General features: G+C 32.1%; 1 protein-coding gene across 1 annotated transcript; it reads left to right on the top strand.

Annotated features, from left to right (window-relative positions):
* The first annotated feature begins 3,670 nt into the window (after positions 1-3,670).
* Positions 3,671-13,385, top strand: LOC148618113 (uncharacterized). Its single transcript, XM_088581695.1, has 13 exons — positions 3,671-3,789; positions 4,103-4,120; positions 4,628-4,705; positions 5,445-5,492; positions 6,094-6,117; positions 6,404-6,505; positions 6,689-6,706; positions 7,748-7,807; positions 8,074-8,325; positions 8,522-8,551; positions 11,088-11,114; positions 12,341-12,369; positions 13,282-13,385. Exons 3-13 carry the CDS (start codon positions 4,657-4,659, stop codon positions 13,315-13,317), a joined length of 675 nt encoding a protein of 224 aa, XP_088437821.1. The 5' UTR covers positions 3,671-3,789; positions 4,103-4,120; positions 4,628-4,656; the 3' UTR covers positions 13,318-13,385.
* Positions 13,386-23,219: the final 9,834 nt, after the last annotated feature.

A 23,219-nucleotide genomic window follows, 5' to 3' on the forward strand; every position in this document is an offset into this window, starting at 1 on the left:
GACGTTTACCCCTACGGCGCATGCTTCTAGTTTTCAGAGTCCTGGTTGCTCATTTATTTTAATTTCTGTGTACGTGCTATTTTTAGTTACTTTATTTTCTTTGTTGTGTGTGTCTATTTTCCCTGTCGTTATCCTCGAAATATATTCATTGAAGTCATCACTACAGAAGTTTTATGATCGTCATCATGAATTCGTGGATCGTTACGGTGTATCCGTCTGCGCTATGAAAACTGATTTGTTCAACGTGTTATAGTTTTCCTTTCCTCTTTCGACTACCCCGGACTTAACTTTTTATGAGCAACTCGGCGGGTGTTTCTCGAAAAGCAGAGGACGCTTACTCTACCGGTGCACCTGGTCCATGCTCCCAGTTTTTAGTGGAGTCCGAATTGCTCATTTAATTTTGTTACTTTGTATATATGATTTTATTTACTTTATGTTCTTTGATGTGTATGTCTGTTTTCCATGTCTGGTCTTTGTCTTTGGATTACATTCTTTTGATTACCGCTATAACCTTGATTTTTGCTTGAATCTTGCTTATCATGATTACGCTTTACATGAAATACTGCGAAATTTGTTTGACAGTTTGAATAAGAATATTTATAAAGTCACAATTTGAACGATTGAAATTAAAGCAAATGCCGAGTTCATTGAGGAAAGAGAATTAATTACTGCTGATTAAAGTTCTTGCTCCCGAAATAAAAAAGAAGAAAGATTATGACCTCTATCCAAAGTAAAAAAAAACGCGAAAAACTCTAGCATTCCGAGATTGATTATGGTCTTTGAAGATCGAACGCTCGATCGATCGAGATATCGGAAAATACGTTTTTTTGTTTTTGTTTTTTGTTTGTTTTTTGTTTGTTTTTGTTTTAGTTTTTTTTTCACTTAATAAAACCAGCGTACATAACGAGTAATAAATGCTCGGTAAGGATTTCTTCAAATTCATTTTAAAATGTGTTGCTGTATTCAAATATTGATTCTGAGTGTAATTAAAGTACATCTCATCTATATTTTCAGCTTTGTCAGAAGCACGTGAGTATATAATCCTTTTTTCTTCTGTTAGAGTATACATGCTCTTGATTTGAAATTTATCTTGTTTAAAACTTGTTAGCTGTTACAACACTCGAAACTGCTGCAACTTTCTCATTACACATTGAGCATTTTAAAGTGTTGCGAAAATGAGTGAAAACAAATTTGTTCCTGTATACATCTGAATCTGAACAATAGTTATGAACGTTTATTTGATTACCTCATAATTCATGCTGACTATGCCTAGTTGCCAGACAGAAATGCACTGGGGTAAATATGGGATAGTCTGGTGTTTATAAAGTCATGGGTTTACGATAATGAATGTTTTGACAATATGATAAGGTGCATTTTTTTCATAATAAAATCTGACAAAAATGTTATTTTAAAAGGTTTTAGAACGTTTAAGTGCAAATTCAATACTTCATCATCAGTATAGTGTTCAAGGTGTATGAGGATAGCAGAAAGTAGAATGTTGTGACATATTTTAGTAAAATGTGCAAATATCAATGAAGATATGAAGATTTGAATTTTATCAAGAATTTGACAATTTGAATTCGAGCAAAGGACATTAGCTAAAATCAAATAAGAAGTAACATTGATAGAAATATTTTGCAATTCTTGACCTTGAATATTATGAAAATGTCTCATCAAGCAATTAATGTTAAGAATACATTATCTTTATTTCTGAAATAAAACGTATGTTTTTATGTGACCAATGGCTTTTGGTGCAACTTTTAAGTTGAAATTCTAGTAGGAGAAAATGGTTTTTCGTCATGACATATAAGCATCAGACATCTATTGATATTGGTCTTTATCATTTTATCGAATTACATCGTGAAGTGCTAAGTTACATCTCGTAACACATGGTTGGTACGCGAACGATAAAATACGGAAGGTGACAGTAATGTTTGATAAGTGACGTTGATGTATTATTGACCGCCAGAATACACATCCAAAATAGTCCTAAGTTTGATTTAATTGCAAAATTAGTGTTCTTTATGGGTAAATTTTATTGTTCGGTTACCAGGACAATGGGATGATTGTAAGGTCATGATCGGGATATCCGGTGTTTTAAGGACGGTTTAAAAAAAAGACGATGTACTTCTTCGTAATAAATGCAAATTTTATTCCTGGAGACCCTGTTTAGCAAATGTATGTAATAAAAGCGTCAAATTGAATAAGAGTTATATAAAAATGACACGAAAAAGCTTTTTTTTTTTTTTTTTATAAATCCTATCTATTGAATTGTCAATTATTACGGTTTTTTTTGCTATCAAAATCTCTTTTTGTTTTATGAATATTTATTTCATTTTTACTGTTTATGTTGATTTATCTTGATATATTTTGTTCTTTTATGTGAAGAGGAGGCGTTTTTTTTTTTTTTTTTTTTTGTTTTTTGTTTTTTCGCATAACTATTCAGATTGTACTTAAAATCATAAACATGCTTCTCTGGTATATATATATATATATATATATATATATATATATATATTTAAATATTATATTCCTACATTTCCTATGAGATAACATTACAGCCAAAAAAAGTGTGAAAAATACAATACTTCTACTTCGACCCCACTATAACTATACAGTGAGATGTGTGTGTGTGTGTGTGTGTGTGGTCAAGGCATATATATTTATGTAGTTTAGTGTCAATAAATAAAATACATGTTATGAGGTAACAATTGGATAAGAAAGGTATTATTGGTTTCTGATCAGTTCCAGTTATTCAAGGTACCTTTTTGGCTTGTGTCGCATTAGCAAAGTGCAGAAATGCACTATTAATATAATTGATGTTTGCAAATGTTGTGTATGTCATGTTATTTATGTTTGTAGGTGGATGGTACGGCCCACGAACGTTTTATAAAAAATGTAAGTAACTTACAAGTAGATGCACATATCTCATCAGTGTTTATTATACTATTTTAGCATTCGGTGGATTTTTATTATTATGTATTATTATTTAGTATATTCGGCTATTTCAGTCCATTACAAAATACGTTATTATTGGAGATATGAAAATGAAATGAATGACGGGTGTGATTCGGTCATCATATGAAATTAATGTTAAAATCAAATTATCTTATTATTATTTTTTGTTTTCATTTGACATCAGTATACTTCACTATCTGTCTTTAATTAACTGTTATTTAATATTGAATGTAATTTGTTTGTTTCAGACCCAGTCCGTAAGTTGAAATATTGGTTATCAGTGAAAAGGCTTGTGCAATAATACAAAAAATACCGGTTTTATATATTGTAAATTTCGATATGCTGTACACATGTTTCAAGGAGTAATCTATCATCAGCAACATTAAAATCAAATATATAGGATGATCATAATAAAAATCAATATACACTAAGTGCTATGATGATAAAATGAAAAGTTCTGTCTCTCGCCAGTGCTATGGCTGCAGATGCAAAAACAATACATATTAAAAGTCCCTTGTATATCTATATAGAATCGTATTGTAGTTAAAGTTCAGGATAAATCATATATCAAACAGTTCTTTGACAGAACAACTTTTTTAAATTGAAATTACCAGTAGTAATAAGACTACGAAAGAAAAATCACTATTCAAAGTTTGAGTATATATTCCGATTTCCTTCAAAAATGAGAAAAAGTTAATTGAAATAGGGATATATTTAATTGTACTGGTGTATGGTATATGAAATACATTATGTTTTGAGTTTATTTAAATATCCATTTTTTCTGTATTTCAGCAATACCCTTCCCAAAACCCATTTATGTTCCAAAACCATGTAAGTATAACATTATCTTTGTTTGCTTTGTCTACACCTGTCATAAGCGTTTTAATTATCTTCTGAGGAACTTTCAATCATTACATATACATTATTACATTTTAATTGCTCTAATAAATCTAGTTAATATCCAGAAAAGAGCTAGCCTTGTGATCTGCTCATTTTAAATATGTTTTATTGAACAAATAATAAGTATAGATTTAAGTTTTGTAAAAACTGAAATGCAATTTTGGCTAATCTTTGAATTTTTTTTGTTAGCAGTTTTACCAGTTATTTATACTAATTAAACATTTTTTTCTAATTTTCTTTCCAGTCCCAGTATATAAAAAATGTAAGTAGAAATTTTTAAAAAATCCTGAAAACCACACTATCAAAAAATCGTTTCTGTCATAAACTAAAACTATGTGTTACTAATTGTAAAAACTTACCAAGCTTTTAAAATATTGAGCGTTTAGTACTACTTCGAAATTCGCTGAAGCTATAAACTGGTCATTGTTTCAATATCCGCAGAGAAGTCGTCAATATAAGGTCTGAACTATGAACCCCTCATTTTAACGTACATTTAAAAGGCTGTAATATTTAACACTACAGGAAAGAGAATGATTCAAGTCTAGATACAAAATTTCATATTGTAATCATATACCAATGTTGAGAATAAATGTTTATATTAAATGGATAATGGAATAACATGACTTGATAATAATTGATACTATGATCAGAGAGTAAGTTTTTTCTATCATTAAAGGAAAGCATATCATTGTTTATTATCAATGTATTTTTGTTAATAATTTATTGTCTTTTTCCTATCTGTATTCTGTGTTTTTGAATTCTTGTTTAGGGCCTGTACCTATTGTAAAGAAAGTTCCTATGGTCAAAACCGTTGTCGTTAAAGAAAAAGTAGCAGTTCCTAAACCTTGTAAGTATACAAATGTTCAAAATAAAATATTATCCCGGATAGATTGAAATTAAATCAGCAAAGCGTCTATTCTCTTAAAAATGTCTTTCAACTGATATTCTGATTCTAAGTTCCGAATTTTCTGAATGTACATGTGGGCATATTAACGTTTATTTAAATTCAAGTTTAATGTACGAATATGTTAAATATTATGATATTAAATCTCATTCTATATCCATATTTAAAACAAATTCAGTTTATCATATTGGTTTTTTATTAGCTTGTTGTGTGTTGTTTGCTTAACGAGTTGTTGCCGTATTTGTTTGTTTTTATATTATGATGTTTCCTTTTTTCAATTTTATTCGTTTTAAGGGGTATTTTGGTTTTCTTTTTAATTTAGTATTGGGACATTTCGTTAAGAATTGACATCTGTTTAATATACCCACGAACAGAGATTTTATGCAAAAATGAATGATAGTGCTCATACACGTTTGATTTTCTGTATTATCAATATTAAGAAATTTATCACTTAGATATATATGTATGTATCAATTATGTATAATTATAAATATGTGGAATTCGTTCTTATAACACCAGGTGCATGTCCTATGAACTTGAAGAATTTAAATCATATTTCATACGTACTATTCTCTGCTGTAAGTGAGCTTTTTTCAAAAGATAATAGGCATACAAATATATTATTTGCTAAGTATCCAATTTTCGAGATCATTTACATTAAACATTCACAATTTCATTTCAGTCCCAGTATATATCCCAAAAGAAACAATTAGATACGTAACAAAAGAAGGTAAGATTTGTTTTTCCCCTCTCCTTTCTCTATTGTTTACAATCGTTTTTTAGGCAAGAAAAATATTCCCTCAAGTAAGATAATAGTGATCACTTATTGATTTTGTATTATTTCAGCACATGAGATAAATTAAAAAAAACAATTAAGGACTGTTTTCAATTTTTGGTTTGAAAACAATTCCTATATTTGAATTTGAACACACCAGAAACAAAAAAGAAATAAAAGAAATTGATTTTTCTAATATGAAATCGACATTTTTAAACGCGGATCAATTTGTTCATTGTCATCGATCGATAGCGTTATTTGTAATTTACATGCATGCTTTAATGTATTTGGAGTATTTCTGTAGTAAGGGGCTATAATTCGAAGTTCGGTTATTTTGGTTAGGGTGTTTGTCGATAACGCTAAACTATTCTGAAGTTCACATAAATTAAAATATATCCATACGTCTAAAATAGATAAATGAAAAAGTAACAACTATTCTAAAAAAAGACAAATAAAAAAGGATATGTGAAAGTTATACATCAGTATATAACGATTCTTTATTATTATATATATATGTGTGTTCATTTGCATAACGGTCAATTGTTCTCAATTTCAGTCGAGGTTCCAGTTCCACACAAAGGTATGTAAGAAGATAATAGGGATATTTATATTTTAATATCACTTTGTTTAGATATCAAAGGCCCACTACTATAGCTATAAGCATTTTAGTAAAAACTTATATTTGTAAAGGAAACAGAAAATTCCAATCGCTTTGTTCATAAATGCAAAATACACTTTTGAATAAATCTATAATACAGATGTACTTATTGAGGTAAATATAAAGGACTGGAATGATGAACAAAATAACAGAGATCGTAAACAAAGTTATCTATAGGATTCTTATTATATGAACCATTTGTTTACAGTTCCTCAGCCATTCCCAGTAGTACAAACCGTTGTTAAAGACAGACCTGTTCCTGTTCCCCAACAAGTTCCAGTTGCCCAGCCAGTTGCAGTACCAGAACCAGGTAAGGGCAATGACCAAAACTTGTATTAATTTTAAACATAAATTCAAGAAGTACCTCCGAAAGTAGTTTAACTAGATTACTTTTTATTAAGATTAAAAGAGTAAGTCTTCAAGACATTTTGTATGGTAACGTATTGCTTACGTATATTATGTTTGTGATGAAGTCTCTTTTTTTTCGTTTCAGTTCTCATCAGAGACCCAGGTATGTCAGCAATCTTAAGTCGTCTGTAATGTTTTTTTGGGTTTGGTCATACTTTATATCATCCAGAATAATCTTAACACTTTTAGAATAACTTAATTGTGAAATAGTCATTGCATAAGTTAATAACTTCAGTCTCTAGTATTAACACATTTCTGTTTATAAAACTTGGCACCTTCTCATTAAAGTTTTGATTTTGTTATTTTTTCTTTCAATTTTGACAAAACCTTATCTTTTTATCAGCCTTCACTGCTAGATAAAACAAAGACTGCAATAACAATGGACAGTCAAAATGTAAATGAGGCAATAACAAGCACAAACATGCATTGCTATAGACAGTCTTAAAACATCAAAGCCTACCCATTGTTGACTTGGACAGTGAATGTCAAAGCCAACTTGTTTGCGCATTTAGCTACATAAAGTGTTTCAGGAGGACAAATTTTGTTTACCTGTGCGCAAAAGGTGTTAACGTTGAACATTTTTGTCTAACTCAACCCAAAAAAGCGTTAAAAGAGTAACCAAGGGAACCAAGGTTATAGCAGTAATCAAAAGAATGTAATTCAGGGAAAAGACCAGACAAAAAAGTATACTATAAATACTTTAATTCGGGGATCAGGGAAGAAACACACGTTCGTGGATTCTTGAATTCGTGGTTTTGAAGTTTTCAGCACACACATCAATGAGAATCTCCTTTTCGTTTGGAACAAATTTCGTGGATCAATCTACCCACGAAAACCACGAAAATTGGTAACCCATGAATAATAGTATTTCCACAGTATATTGTTTGGATTATTGAATCAAAAAGTATTTACATAGCCAGTTGTTGTCTAACTACTAGCAAATACATTTTTTTTTGTTAAGAACAATAACAATTGACTGATACAACACTTTATACGGTTATGGTAGACAAAACATATTTCTCATAGGCAGATAACGTGTTTCATCGGTCACTCTTTGTGTCTGTACGTCATTAATCGACTGTGTATAGTAGTGCTTCTTTCTGTCATGAGTTTAATCAACTAGTATTTATTATTTGTATTTCAGTTCCAGTACTTCCTGAAACTGTCCAGGGCGGTCCTGTCGATCTCGGAACTCAAGTAATTGGTATGTTATTTTTTTTTATTCTTTTAATTTTTGTTTTTGTTTTTGTTTTGTTTTGTTTTTTATATTATTTTTCAGGACATTTTGATTTATTTGCAAAACATTGTATTTCTCCACATTTTTTTAGCAAAAATGTTTCACAGTTTTGTTGACTTGTCAGTCTTCTTGTTGTTCGAGTGGCTACTTCGTGAACTACAAAAATATGTATCGTATTGATGTTGCAAATTCTTGTAAAACTAACTATCTTGAATTTACCACTTTCAATATAGATGGTGGATTCGCCGGTGGTATCGGCGGTGGACAAGGAGGTGGAATCCCTGTTAATGGTGGTTTTGGACAAGGTGGTAACTTCGGAGGACAAGGTGGAAATTTCGAAGGTGGTAACTTTGGTGGACAAGGAGGAAATTTTGATGTCGGATTCGGTGGTGGTTTCGATGCTGGACAAGGCGGCTTTGCCGACCCAGGGTTCGGTGGACCAGGTGGATTTGAACCAGCTTTCCAAGGGGGCGCTGATTGGGGACGTTAGTATTTTAAAGTTGTTTTGTTAAAGGATAATAAATTGAAAATGAAGTTAGTTATTGATTCCTTTGGGAAAGGGGTCATTAAAAATACACTGAATTTTTATAATGTCCATTATTCGTGTTTTCGTAATGATCAGTAATTTTGGAGTTGGATTTTCTACATTTCCCCCATAAACATCTTTATGTTTACTTTCAGTCGGCCCAGACCCATTCGCACAAGGAGGAGGTAAGCAAAGTGTACAGTTCTGTAGCATTGTATAGTTATAGTTGGACGTGCATGGATGAATTAAATCCAGCATTAATGAATAGCGTCCATTCAAAATTCAAACGAACGAATTCAACTTTACATGAAGGGAACGCAATTATAAAAAAAAAAATGGTTGAACTAACCATTTCGATCAGAAATACCTGTACCAAGTCAGGATCAATGAGGTGGTTTCCAACTTACTGGTTTTTACCTTGAAGTTAGCCTTTTTTTATTCTCACTAAATACTTTACAATCTTATGATCGTATGTACTGAAACATTTGTACTACAAAATACGTTTTGTATCTCGTGAGTTTATCAATTAAGTTGTCCTGAATCATACGATTATATTATTTACTATAAACTTTCACACATCTGAGTATTATGTTAAAACATTTTGTTACGGTTTTGAAGGAGTGAAACATTTGTGTTTTGCATGAGGCTGCAATAGTCATCTCAGTGTTATATAACTTAACCTTAATAACATGGTTTGTACATTGGGCAAACGCTTCTTTTTCTGCCATTTTGCATTTGTTATCCTGGTAAATGGACCACTAACATCAAGCTTAATAGTATACATTTGTACAGTTCTTTTCATTTTTAAAGTTCAATATTCACACGAAGAACGGCCCCAGTTTATAAACACAGAGCAATGAGATGTATGAATAACGCTAACCAAGGGTAATTGGAGACCACCAATTTTTCATAACTGTTTAAATTTTATAATTTACCAAATAAGTATATCTTTCGTTCACAATGATTCGATTGATTTTGGGATATAGATGGAATATATTCAGTATCATATTTTAATAACTTTGTACATACAAAACATAGTTGCCTTAAAAATACTGAAATATTTATATCATTTGAAATTGCTCTAGGCACTTTCAAAGCAATAAGAGAGAAAAACAAAAAGTCGAAAACACTATCAAATTACACTTTCAACTTTCATTGACGAAAAATTTAAAACATTTATCGTGGTGGAATTACACACCCGTTCATCATTTTATTTTTAGCTAAAAAGGCATTGGGTGGATAAAATAATTAAGATCCCACTAAAGATATGTAGACATAATACTAATTTATTTACTACTAAGGTCAGTGTCAGTCTGTCAGTTTCTCGATCAAAATACGTATCCTAGAACCAAAACAATTAACAAAAGCCATCTATCGCCGAGTGGATTTGTTAAGCTTATTTCTGTTATTTAAATTCTATTAAATAACAGAAAGAGCTTTGAACAAGATCAAGTTATTTGCCACTATTCTAGAATTATATAAAATCTATGAATCGTTTTTTTTTTATTTTGATTTTGCAAATAAGAATTTTAACTGCCTAATGTGGGACTGGCACTACCTCACGTCATCATTATTTGTCAATCTAACATTTATCAATTTTAGCAAGAGGAGGTGGAGATATGTGGGGACTTGACGGAGGAGCTAATTAATTATATTAGTCACCTCCCCTACATAATTAGATAAGAATTTGGGTGGACTATTATCGTTTACTTAAATAAAAAGATAATAAAAATGCATCATCTACTTTTTTAATAAAGAATGTATCTATCAATAGTGGAAGTACAAAACTATTTTACTTATGATCTCATAATAACTGGTTTAGTCAAATGTGTTCTACCCACCCAGATTCTTTGTGCATTCATTTAAAGTAGTAGTATTTGGGCACAATCGTCTTCCTACAATGTAACCTGTAAAAATGAGAATATAATGTAATCAGTATATCGTTTGTTTAGTGTAGGCAGTAAATTATTTCTGTAGATAATTGCTGATGTCAATTTTATCTTAAAAAATGTTTGTTCAAATGGGTTACCATCTAATGTAGAGCTGGTTTTGAACAGGTTTCATTGTATACATTAGCGAATGCCATTTTTGCATTGTTTTTTCAATACATCCATATTTATATCATAACACCACAATTGTTCCGAATAATCAATATTGTCATTTTTCATTCAAAGTCTTGACATTCTGGTCATTCTAATATGCCAATAGTTAATATCAAACGACCAATTACAGAAGGTTAAATTTAGAATGGTTCATATAATTTGACAAAGTACGTTTAATACGGTTGTTTCCTTAGATTAATAAATGAATAAAAAGAAAGGTAATACCGGGTAGCATAAATGCATCAACAGCCATTCCTTTGTTTTGAAACAAACTTTTTTGTACGTACATTTTGAAATACACAATTATATAGGATAGAGATACAAATTTGTAGAACTCTTGACCCAATTAATCATATTTCAATATTTTGTTCTGTCATGTACATCAACTTGTTTCAAACCATATTAATTCAAACAGCCAATTTAATGAGTTTGCGTCCTTACGTTGTTAATAAGAATTGTCCAACAATTCAAGTTCATTTTTCATGATCTAAAATTGACTATTTAAAGTGTAGCTCATCAAACATTTAATTGATAGAATATCTTTTTCTGCTTTATATACAACACTAACACTAACTTGAAATTCTTTATTTTTATTCTAACTAACTTTTCTTCTTTGTAGTTGGAGGATGGGGAAATGGAGGAGGAGGTAATTAATGATAAAAATTAGTCACCTCCCCATTAAAACTTAGGATCTGGGTGGACATCTAAGTAAAATTTTTATTTGCTATATGTCTTTTATTTCATAGTTGGCAGAATAAATGTTGATATTCAAGGATTGAATTTCAGAATTTTTTTTCACTAGCTAAATTAACCAAGTACTGAAAATTTACACTCACTAAATTTCAGTTTTTTGGGGTTATTTCTGGACTTTATCTATATGACGTACAGAATTCCACTAGCAAATTTTGGCAAGTAGAAATAATTTCTACCAGCAAAATTGAATTTCAACTTGCATTTAGCAAGTATTTCCCTTTAAATTCGTTCACTGATATTTTGGACACTATATGAAAAAGTTGAAAACGTTCACCCACCCAGATCTTTTTTGTTAAATGATCACAGATTGTTGTGTGGGTGTTTTATTGCTTACATCGTGATATTTACAATAAATGTAACGCCTACCTTTTAACTTCAGTTCAATTTGGTGGTTTATTCTTTTCTAATGCAAGTAATTTGGTGGGTGTTTGCGGTAGTAAAGTTAATTTTCGCCCTTCTTTGCTTTTGTCATACTATTGGTATAATTTGTATTCGATCTACCCCTGCACATAGTTTGAGATAAGGTTAAAGTTTCAACAAAATAAAATCAGTGAACTACGAATCGCAAAAGGACAGCAAATTCGTCATAATTCAAACTTTATACCTTTTCGGTCTTTTTTAAACGACGTCATCAGGCTGGCATTTTGTGGTCGTCACCGTGGATCTTTATAATGCCTCAATATTGTTTACAGTGTTAGAGTTTTCCTTTCCTCTATCGTGTACCCTGGACACGACATTTTATGAGCACCTCGGCTGGTAATTCTAGAAAAGCGGAAAACGTTTACCTTACCGGTGCACCTGGTCTATGCCCACAGTGTATTGTGGATTCCGGGTTGCTCATTTACTTTTGTTTCTATGTGCATGTTATTTTAGTTCGCTCATGTTCTTTCTTGTATGTCTTTTTTTTTTTCTTTTTCGGGTTTTTGTTCCTGCATTGTGTTTTATTAACATTCTAATCCTGATTCTCTTAATTTCCCTTCTAATTGCATGTTTTGTCTGATATTGTCCTACATTCACCTCGAATCTATCATGAATTTTTACATTAAAACGACTTTGGGAAGAATATTAATAAATTGCATTTGGTGAATTAACAAATGACGTCGTATTTTTTTCTTTCAGCTGTTGATGCTGGTGCAAAGAACTCACTGGTAAGTTTTATTTCATTCAGACTTCTGAAAAGTAATAATGATCTTGATAATGCGTTTTGGGAAGAACATAAACATGTTTGGTGCATTTATTTTTCAAAGCGTCATTGAGAAACAACGAAACTATTCTCAAAAAGGTGTTGTTTGTTTTGTCTTCTTTGTTGTTTTTGTTTGGATTGCTGATAGCTTAGGTTTTGTTTGTTTGTTTTAGTTGCGTTTTTTGTTTTTTGTTTTTGTTTTTGTTAGTTTTTGGTTTTGTTTGGTTTTGTTCTGTTTTTTGTTTGTTTTTTTTTTCGTTTCTTTTTTTTCCCTTTTCGTGCCGGGGGTTATTGTTAAATTAACCGACAAAAATGGGGATGCACAACTGAACTTTTTTTTATTAGGTTTTATTCAAAAGTTGCAGTATCACTTCTGTACAAGCCTTAAAACTAATAACAAAGTTTGTTCAATTTTTTTGTACATGTAATATATTTTGAATAAACAAATTAATCGGTAAGTCCTTCCCTATTGGTGGGCCTTTATTACCAGTAACATAGTTAGCTGAAAATAAAATGGTAATATATACAAGTGACATATAACACCATAACATTTATTTTTTTCAATCTTTTAATTGTTCTGAAAGCTGCCAGAAAATATGGTTCATATGTCTTAATATATAGTTTGCAATATCACTTTTATTCTATAACATTGTTAATTTTGAATACATTTCCATATTGATCATGAAATATGTTTTAATATTTAATTCGGTATAACACATTCATTCTATAACATTGTGTATTTTGAGTACATTTCCAAGTGGAACCTGAAATATGTCTTAACAACACATTCATTATATAACGTTGTTTATTTTGAGTAAATTTCCGTCTAATGATATGTATCAATATAACACATAAATTTATCGCTCTCTCGTTTCAGGCCGGCGGCAGTGGTGGAAACAAAGGTTTCGCTTAGACGTCCCTAACAGAATACTTTAAAAATTTCATATTTTTCTAATTGTTATTAATAAATTGGGTAACTTCTCTACCTCATATTACTTAGTCAATATATATATATATATAAGCATTTAATATTTCCTAATGTTTCCCTTCGAGGTTATATCCTAGTTTGCTTAATTGAAGGAAATGTTCAATCCCCTATCCATTTATACATATAATAGCTACTAGCCCCATCATTAGAGCAATGGTCAGAAAGGTGCAGAACATGACATCAATTTCTGGTGCGCCTCATTTACATGTGAAATAAGATTTTAAAAAAAATTAACACCGCAATTTTTCTTTTTTATGTTTACTATTATGCACTAAAACCCAATCCGAATTTGAAGTTTGTTCAGACACTAAAATGCAGAAAGTGTGAACTAATAAGAGAAGCATGCTGATGGTGTTTTTTTCCTTCAAGAACACAATTGAAAGTCACACAAACCAATGTTAATTTAAATCAAAGCGCTGAAGCTTACGTTTGCGAACTACATGAAAAAGTTATACCTAACATGATATTCATTTGAATCGATTTAAAATACACTACTCGTATCAATATCGCACTTCGGTATGCTGTACACGTGGTTCAATGGGTAACTTCTGTTCAGTAGAATTAGATATAAACGCATAGTAAGATATAAAAGCAAAATACCCTTATGTTGATAATTTTTAAACACGTCTTACCAAGTAAGTTTGATTTGCAGTTTGTCTTTGATATGTTGTGACCAACAGCTGTTTATATCCTAGTTTTTACAGCTGCGTTTTGGGGTATCTTCTTGGTTTTATTTTAATTGATCAGCTCTGTACTGTGTATTTTAATCATGTTCATTAATTGCCATTCATTCAACTTTTTAATGGTAGTTCTCTTCTTTATTGAAGGTTTTTAGATATATAAACAAATTACAAAAATAATAGGATAATTTGCAGAATTAGTAGTTTTTGTAGTGAACATTGACTTGCTACAAGTCCCTATTTATTATGTATATAACCCCACTACTAACTTCTGAGAAAGAGACGCTCTCTCCCTTCATATAATAATCAGATTTTCTATCAGAGAGATGCGTGTAATTAATAAACTTTTTAATTTTTTTTTTAATTTAAAGAGAGGTACTTGTAGCAAAACTATAGTGAACACTGTATACTATAATACGGAGGGGTTAATTCGTAAGACAATAAATTTCCATTTCTGACAATGTAAAGTCAGCCTCATATCTTGACCTATACTAAAATCGATGGTAAAGGAAAACTATTGACCAAACTTTACGACAAACGTGATGACTTTTCATTCAGATTTGTCAACTTTCCTTTCATCTGTGGCAACATCCTTCGGCACCTGCGTACGGAGTGTTCATATCACAACTCATACGTTATGCCAGAGCTTACCGAAACTATACAGACTTTTTGTATCGCGCTAGAACTCTAACAAATAGGCTTCTGGAACAGGGTTATGTTGCTACAAGATTGAAGTCATCACTACAGACGTTTTATGGTCGTTATCATGAACTCGTGGATCATTATGGTATATCCATCTGCACCATCAAAACTGATTTATTCAACGGGTCATAGTTTTCCTTTCCTTTTTTGTCTACCATGGACTTGACATTTTTTGAGCAACTCGGCGGGTGTTTCTAGAAAAGCAGAGGACGCTTACACTACCGGTGCACCTGGTCCATGCTCCCAGTTTATAGTGGAGTCCGAGTTGCTCATTTGCTTTTGTTACTTTGTATGTATGATTTTAGTTACTTTATATTCTTTGTTGTGTATGTCTGTTTTCCATGTCTGGTCTTTGTCCCTGGATTACATTCTTTTGATTACCGCTATAACTTTGGTTCCCTTGATTACGCTTTTAAATTAAATAATAGGTAGGGCCCTGAAGTGAGTAAAGTGAGCATTTGTTCTCCTTCATTGTTTATTTCTATGGGTGGCAGGTGAAAAAACAGTTACTGGCAATAGGTCGGAATATAATTTTTGTTCATGAAATGACTTGGTACAGAAAAAAAGAGTATTTATCATCAATATTTTGTTTTAGCTTGAAATATACGAATTAAATCTTTTGTTATCACTGCGAGGTTGAGTGTTTTTGCTCATTTTCTGTGCCTAAGCTTACCATATTTGGTTACCATATTCACGTTTAACTGGCGTAATGATATCGTATATTGCACATATTGTTATTATCATATCAAATGTATTTTTAGTTTTGTACATTCCTATATGAAAATTCGTTTCATGGGTTCACAAGTTGAACTAGTACTACATGTAATGTCGTATTGGTGTAATGTTAAGGCATGGAAACTGAACGCATTGTTTTGGCTATCAAATCTAATCTATGACTTAGGATTCATAAAACAGACTTAGACATAAATGCACGTGAATCATGCAAGACAATCTCCGCCCATCTCTCACGATATTGGCTTATTTTAATACATTACACTACACTTGCAAAGAATCAATAGAATATTTATATAATTCTTCTAATATTTGATATTTGCTTAAAGGTTTGTGATTTGGTATTTTTCTTTCCTTCGGGCTGCAACGTAACGCGGTGTCCTTCATATCTGGATATGTTGAAAAATATTGGAGTACTGATTTTTTTTTAATTATTTGTGGGTTCCATCGATAACACTCTTTAAGTAAGAACAAAATAAAATGTGAAAGACGTATACATTTGTTTTACAACTGTTATCCCTTCAAAAGCTAAAGCAAAGTAACTTTTTGGAAGTCATGTGCAGGAGTAGTTGATAGTGATAATGCATTATTTGACTGTTATATAATGTCATTATCTGCCAAAAAATAACGCTCATGTCTGCGTTACCAACGGCTTCAACGGTATTGTGTCAAAAACACAAATCTTCGGAACAGATCGAAGATGATATCTTGAACTTCATTCTGGTCTGCAAACATTCATATGACCTAAAGGTATCTTTGCAGGGATCTCTATGGATCAAAATGAACACGTGGCTCACTATATGGTTTAACAATTTTTTATCGTGGCGCGTGTCCTTTCGCGCAGAAAATAACTTGCCCAAAAGGTATAAGGTTGAATGTGACATATTTAATAGCACAAGCTACAACATAGAAACCAACTATGGTATTTTTCCTGTCTGTATTGTCTATTTCAATTATAACAAGGTAAAGTTTTCCCTTCCCTAGGCTTTACCATAAGTCCACAGCTCTAGAGAAATTAAAACCACTGGTAGGTGTGGTCATTTTGTTGATACCGTTAAACTACGTGCATTTAACAAGTTCTTTGTAATTTAACCACAAGAACTTAGAAGTAAAACGTCGTTTGAGTCCGACGATCCATCGCACTTTCATAAAAGTTAGGCAAATTGAACTGCTTTTCTCTGTCAGAGATCGTTAAGACATTGTTGTAAAGATCGTCTTCCTCCCTCTCCGATCACATCGATCTTTATCAAATTGAATTAAACTCTTGATATACTTTCTATTCTTTATTAAATGAAAAGTTTTCAAGTTTTGTTCATTAAAAAAAAACAGCAGAAACTTTTTTTTAATCATATGGATTTTTGCCAACGATGGTAATAGTAAATTTGACAGATCCGAGATGTGTTTACATACGCGTTTCACTCCCTGACACATTAAACTCCCGTAAATTACCAATCAAAATATTGAAATTAGCGTTAGAATAAACACACGCGCCAATCATATAGATTTATGATAGATACAGGTGATTAATAAAGAAGAGTAATTGGGAAATACATTGCCATTGGGAAATACATGGCGCACACCAAATGAATACGTGGCGCTCGCTTTGAATTCATTGCGCAAGGAAAGTAACATATGGCGTAGCGCCATGCAAAAAGAGGCCGTGGAGAACCCTGCTTTGTTCTATTTTTTTCAGTTATACACATTCTACTTTGTTAAAAGGTTTTTGTCGGTAACCTTATATCGCTTATGCTAATTTTCTTTGCTGGATCGGTTATCATTGCTGTCAGCGACTTCTTGCACTCGTAATTTCAGTACTGTACATTCGTATATGATTTGCATAATTATATTATGACAACACCACCTTATACTGCTGATCGGTGCCGTCTAACCGTCAATTCTGATAAGAAATCAAAATGTACCTAGCAGCTCTTAAATACCATGCATATACATTTGTTCTACGAGTGTTTTTACTTAAGTGAGTGCGGGAAGTTTACATTCAACGATGAAAAGCATTGAATTTTCTGTAATTTAGCTGCAAAACGCCTAGTATCCGAGTTGTTTTGATTGAGAAGCATTCGGTTCGTCACCCAATTTACATACAGCACATCTCAACTTCGCTTGAAGTTTGCCGATCTTAGCCTAATGACGGACTGTTGCGTTTAACAATTTAACAAAGTTCAAAGTTCGAAAGTAAAGTCGGTACACATAAAACATTACTACACAAGCTTTAATGAGCTTTTAAAATGAAACGATCTGAAATGCCAAGAATATTTTCGAAAAAGGAATACACTTATTTTGCTAGTAATATATAAATGTACGGTGTGTCGAAAGTTGTGAAATAGAAAAAAAACGTAAAAGTTTATTATCAATCGATCTAACATCTCCAAATTACAGCTCACTAAAATTTGTGATTTTTTTTAATTCTGAACTAAGTCCATACATATATCTACGCCAGGGTTTATGATGAAAATGAGAAAATCGCTGATTGATGGGTAGTTAAGTTGAGGAGAGCATTCAATTTCACCTGAATGTTGAAAGCAGGCCAAAATCAGTGGCATAGAATATTTGACGATTATCGACTTTAAAGACAATAGTCTTTGATTTTTTTATTGTCATTCCATTTGTCATATACAACGCAATTCATACATTACTCTGGGTTCCATATCCGCTATGATTCTGTAGTATTATCAGGACCAAAAGTGTTATTTACATTTCCATTGTAGAAGCTCATTTGCATTCTTTAACTGACCAAAGGTCATCTGGAAGTTATGTGTCTGCTTTGGTTAACATTTAAAACGTTACACCCATTCATCTACTTACTTGTTCCTTGTATAAACCTTGTGTTCTTCCTGTTATATTTCATCGTTTGACTTCCTTTCTTATGTTTCCTCGTGAACACTGATGTCTTATCTACACATCCATGATGTGGTACTGTCTAATCATTTTTCTACTTTCGTGTTTTGGCCCCACTGAAACATACCATTCTATATTTATGTAATTTTATTCTAGTCACATCCTTGTCGACTGCTGCATGTGTATAGACTGTTGCCTCGATGATCATTTTTTGCCTACACGTATGTATATGCAGCGCATATTTTGTTCGTGTTTCGTTTTCTTCTAATTTTCACGTGATCTTCTGTTTTGGGGTTTTTACGTGTCTGTCAACCAGAATATCAATACCTCGATTCGTTTTCCTGATTGTGAAATAGTTTCTTCAAGTCTTGCATATTCTCATTTTACATAGCTGTTGGTCATTAGATATTGTTATTTTTCCTTCGTACGTTCTCTTAAGTCTTTCTTTACTTATTGGGGGTAAAAACAAAAATTTTGTTCTAAGACATTATACCTGAATAATCAACTCCTATATTGAAATAATGCTCTATAGCTGCCAATACATCGTTTATTTAATTCTTCGTAGCGTCCAAATTAGTGTATTATTTCAAATATCAGATTGAGGTCCCTTCTTCCCTGTGTCTCTTTGTAACGTTCTATGTTGTATGTCTGAACTCTACATAGTAAAGCATAATGAAGACAAATGATATTCCATTCTGTTTAAATTCAAGCCTTTTTCAATCGAACATTCTGATACTCCTTTGGAAGAGAATACACATTACGTGTATTTTAATTTGAAAGATCTTTTGGAGTTAACCAGTTCAAGACTGTTATCAAAATATAATAACATTAAATTCTATGATTTTTCAACACTTCTATTCCCTATACTCAGTTAAAATTCCGACTTCAAAACATTATACATCGTTGTTTCCAAAAAAGGTGGTACACCTAGATACAAATACTTACAAGAGTTCTTGGTAGAGATTCCTCATACTTTTTAAGAAATAATTCCAAAATCATCTTCCAAATATACAAAAGAAGATGTTTACAAAATGCTGGAATTTTTAATCGACAACATATTTGTCCAGTGTGGTGGACGCGTTTCTCAACAAACGGTCGGCATTCCAATGGGAACAAATTATACTCTACTTGCTGACACTTTTATCCGAAAGAAAGAATATCGTTTGGCTAGATCCTTCAATATCAGTTTCCGCTATATAGATGACGCATTATCTTTAAACAATTCTAATTTTGGGGATTTGATACATCGCATCTACCCCCAAGGAACTTGTCAGCCTCATATCTTGACCTATACTTAGAAATCGACGGTAAAGGAAAACTATTGACCAAACTTTACGACAAACATGATGACTTTTCATTCAGAATTGTCAACTTTCCTTTCATCTGTGGCAACATCCCTTCAGCACCTGCGTATGGAGTGTTCATATCACAACTTATACGTTATGCCAGAGCTTGCAGAAAATACGCAGACTTTCTGTATCGCGCTAGAATTCTAACAAATAGGCTTCTGGAACTGGGTTATGTTGCTACAAAATTGAAGTAATCACTACAGAAGTTTTATGGTCGTCATCATGAACCCGTGATCGTTACGGTGTATCCATCTGCGCCATGAAAACTGATTTGTTTAACATGTCATAGATTTCCTTTCCTCTTTCGACTACCCCGGACTTGACTTTTTTATAAGCAACTCGGTTGATGTTTCTAGAAAAGCAGAGGATGCTTACCCTACCTGTACACCTGATCCATTCTCCAAGTTTTTAGTGGAGTCCGAGTTGCTCATTTGCTTTTGTTACTTTGTATGTATGATTTTATTTACTCTATGTTCTTTGTTGTGTATGTCTGTTTTCCATGTCTTTGTTCATGGATTACATTCTTATGATTACCGCTAAATAACCTTGGTTCCCTTGATTACTCATTAACAAATGTTTTTGATGGTCAAAAACGTTATTTCTCTCGCAGTATCAGTGATATTGCATGTGTATGCATGTCTTTTTTTCATTGAGAATATCTAACAATTTAAGGTTTAAATTTGACTCAAATGAAATCATGTCACTGTTTGTATCACGGCGGTCGTTACAGGTTATATCATACGCATTCTACCGGTCTATTTAAAACACTAATTGTGATTAAGTTTCTCAGTTCAAGCCTGGTTTTATACGGGATCATTGAAACAGCGATTAAATAGCGATGAAACATCGATAAAACATATTAAATGACGATATTTACAAGTACCATTGTATTCACCAGCTACGATATACATGTGTCTTATCCGTAAGTCTGGGAGTTTGAACAAAAATTTTTTTTTATGTTTATAAAATCGGATCTAAATAAAACAGTTTTATTAGTTTCCTAACGGCTTTAGCCGAAGGGAACTTTGGATTTGCACACCGTGCGTCCGTCCGTAAGTCAGTCTGTCCGTCCGGGGAAAAATTGAAGTTTTCATTTTTTTTTTTTTTTTTTTGTTCTAAACGCTTGCAGATATTGAGCGGATTTTTTGGTATGCGAGTTTATCCTGATGACTTACATATCAAGTTTACGTTTCGTTCCGCTCCGCTTATTTTGTCGGAGTTATGGCCCTTGAACTTTGAAAATATTAAGTTTTCCTAACTTTTCTAAACGCTTTCAGATATTTAGCTGAATTTTGGTATGTCAGTCAACCTTGATGAGTTATAGATCAAGTTTACATTTCGTTCCGCTTTTCCATAGTTTGAAATCAATGTTGTTTCCTCAGTTTTCCGTGTTATATTTGATGATCCAAGGTAGTATTTGGGTCTGTGATATAAACTGTCGGTAGAGGACCATGCATTGTTTTGCAATACAGAATGCTTTGTCGGATCTTTTATAAAGCGTGCAAAATCTTGTAAAAATCAACGCCTTTGCTCCACAACACAAATTATATAAACTGGATCACTTATGTGTTGTAAAGAGTTGATATATGTAGTATATCAAGTCGAATAGGTAAATCAGTGTAACCAAAGGATCGGTGTCTCTCTTGGGGAACCACTTCATCATGGACTATTTACGGAAACTTTCTGTAGCACACATTTCGCAAACCTTAAAACACCGAGGCTTTGCATTAAAACATGGTAGCTACCATAATGCAGCTCCATTAAACCATAAATCAGTTCTTGCCTCTTTTGGTCTCTATTAAATATTTCGTCCATATATTGGGTTCTAAAACTCCACAAGAATCGACACAAACAATGCTTCAAGTACCATGAATAATCGTCGTTGACCTTGAACTTTGACCTCAAGGTCAAATTCCATTTTCAGTGACAAACTCGTGTCTTGGCTGTAACTTTTTTGTCTTTTGGTGTAGGCTTTTGATATATGGCATGTGGGTATATCACTAACAGACGATGTGTTGCTGACCTTTGACCTTAACTATTGATTTTTGAACAGCTGTTTGTGTCTCGACTGTAATTAGTTTGCATGATTGATTGAATTTACTAAGCATGGCTGATGTACAAGATTTTTTTACCTCAGCGGGGCTCACACAGATCGATTCCATCTCAATTATATATAGTTAACTTCAATACTTACAGCTGTCAAAAGGGTCTTCAGTCTTACCCTTCTTTTTTCCGTAATGGTCGTATTAATTCCACGTGGATCCTGAAAAATAAGAAAGATCTTCTGGAAACCGTCAACAAGAGATTATTATCGGAATATCATAACATCAAGACATATGATTTTTCAACCCTTTATACCACTGTTCCCTATACTCGGTTGAAATCCCGACTCAAAAACATTATGTATCGTTGTTACTCGAAAAAGAAAGACACAACTACGAAGTCCTTGATGGAAATTCTATATAATGCTTTGTTGGTAGTGGAGTTCGGATTGCTCATTTACTTTTGTTTTTGTTTTGGTTTTTGGTTTTTTTTTTTTTTTTTTTTTTGTATGTGTTATTTTGGTTACTTCATGTTCTTTGTTGTGTGTGTGTGTTTATTTTCACTGTCTAGTCTGCGTTCTTTTTTTTTTCCGCTGGAATCTTGGCTCCTTTGAATACTCTTTGACATACTTTGGTAGAAGGGAATGATTGATTCTGGATTTTGCTTAACATATGGATATTTTCAGTTTTGAGTATTTTTGTACATACATACATGTATATACTTTATTTATTTTTTATCTTGAGCTTCTTAAGTATTTGATTCTAATGCTATTGGTGAGATGTACATACACTTCTTGAAACACGTGTACAGCAAACTAAAATTTGCAATAATTATGTATAATTGGTATTTTTGATTTTCATGTCAATTATATCTGCCTTCTTGCTTGTAGGTAGATCAACATAAAAAGTTGATGATGTTACAATCATACACATCACAAAGTTTTGTCTATGAAATGACCAATAAATTTTCTCATCAAATCAAAAAGGTGTTACTCCTGAAATTAAATGATTATATTCATAAACACTAAAATGTGAGTTCGCATTTTTTAAAGAATTTCCTTTTATCATACATTTTGTCATTTGCATCTTATCGATTAAAATTCCGTGGTCATTGATGCATTTAACCTCATATTTTACAACATGTTTATAATTAAACCAATTACAAGTGAGAGGACCAGGGCTGTACGGATGAATGTCATCCTGGTTTCACCCACTTTAAATCACAAGTACATGACTTGTAAAAAAAATAAGGGGCAACTTTGTTATAATAATTAAACAGTGTCTCTGAAAATAGTCATATTTTACCTCTATTTCAACTGAAAATGTATTTTAAAGAAATATCTGATATTAATATATCACTTCCATACTCTGTCGGACAACTAAATTTGCAAAAATTATAGAATTTTGTTGAAAAACCGAACCAATTTGTGAACATAAATAAGAATTTTATTAGTATCAAACAAATTTTC

The sequence above is a fragment of the Perna viridis genome, chromosome 5, assembly GCF_037379345.1.
Source record: "Perna viridis isolate PV_CMFRI_1.1 ecotype Kerala chromosome 5, ASM3737934v1, whole genome shotgun sequence".
In the NCBI taxonomy this organism is placed as follows: Eukaryota; Metazoa; Mollusca; class Bivalvia; order Mytilida; family Mytilidae; genus Perna; species Perna viridis.

Excerpts from the sequence above, each read along its gene's own strand:
- LOC148618113 (XM_088581695.1), top strand. The coding sequence starts at position 4,657 with ATGGTCAAAACCGTTGTCGTTAAAGAAAAAGTAGCAGTTCCTAAACCT. Across the intron at positions 8,552-11,087 it reads CCCATTCGCACAAGGAGGAG|TTGGAGGATGGGGAAATGGA; the intron begins GTAAGCAAAGTG and ends TCTTCTTTGTAG. Across the intron at positions 11,115-12,340 it reads ATGGGGAAATGGAGGAGGAG|CTGTTGATGCTGGTGCAAAG; the intron begins GTAATTAATGAT and ends TTTTTCTTTCAG.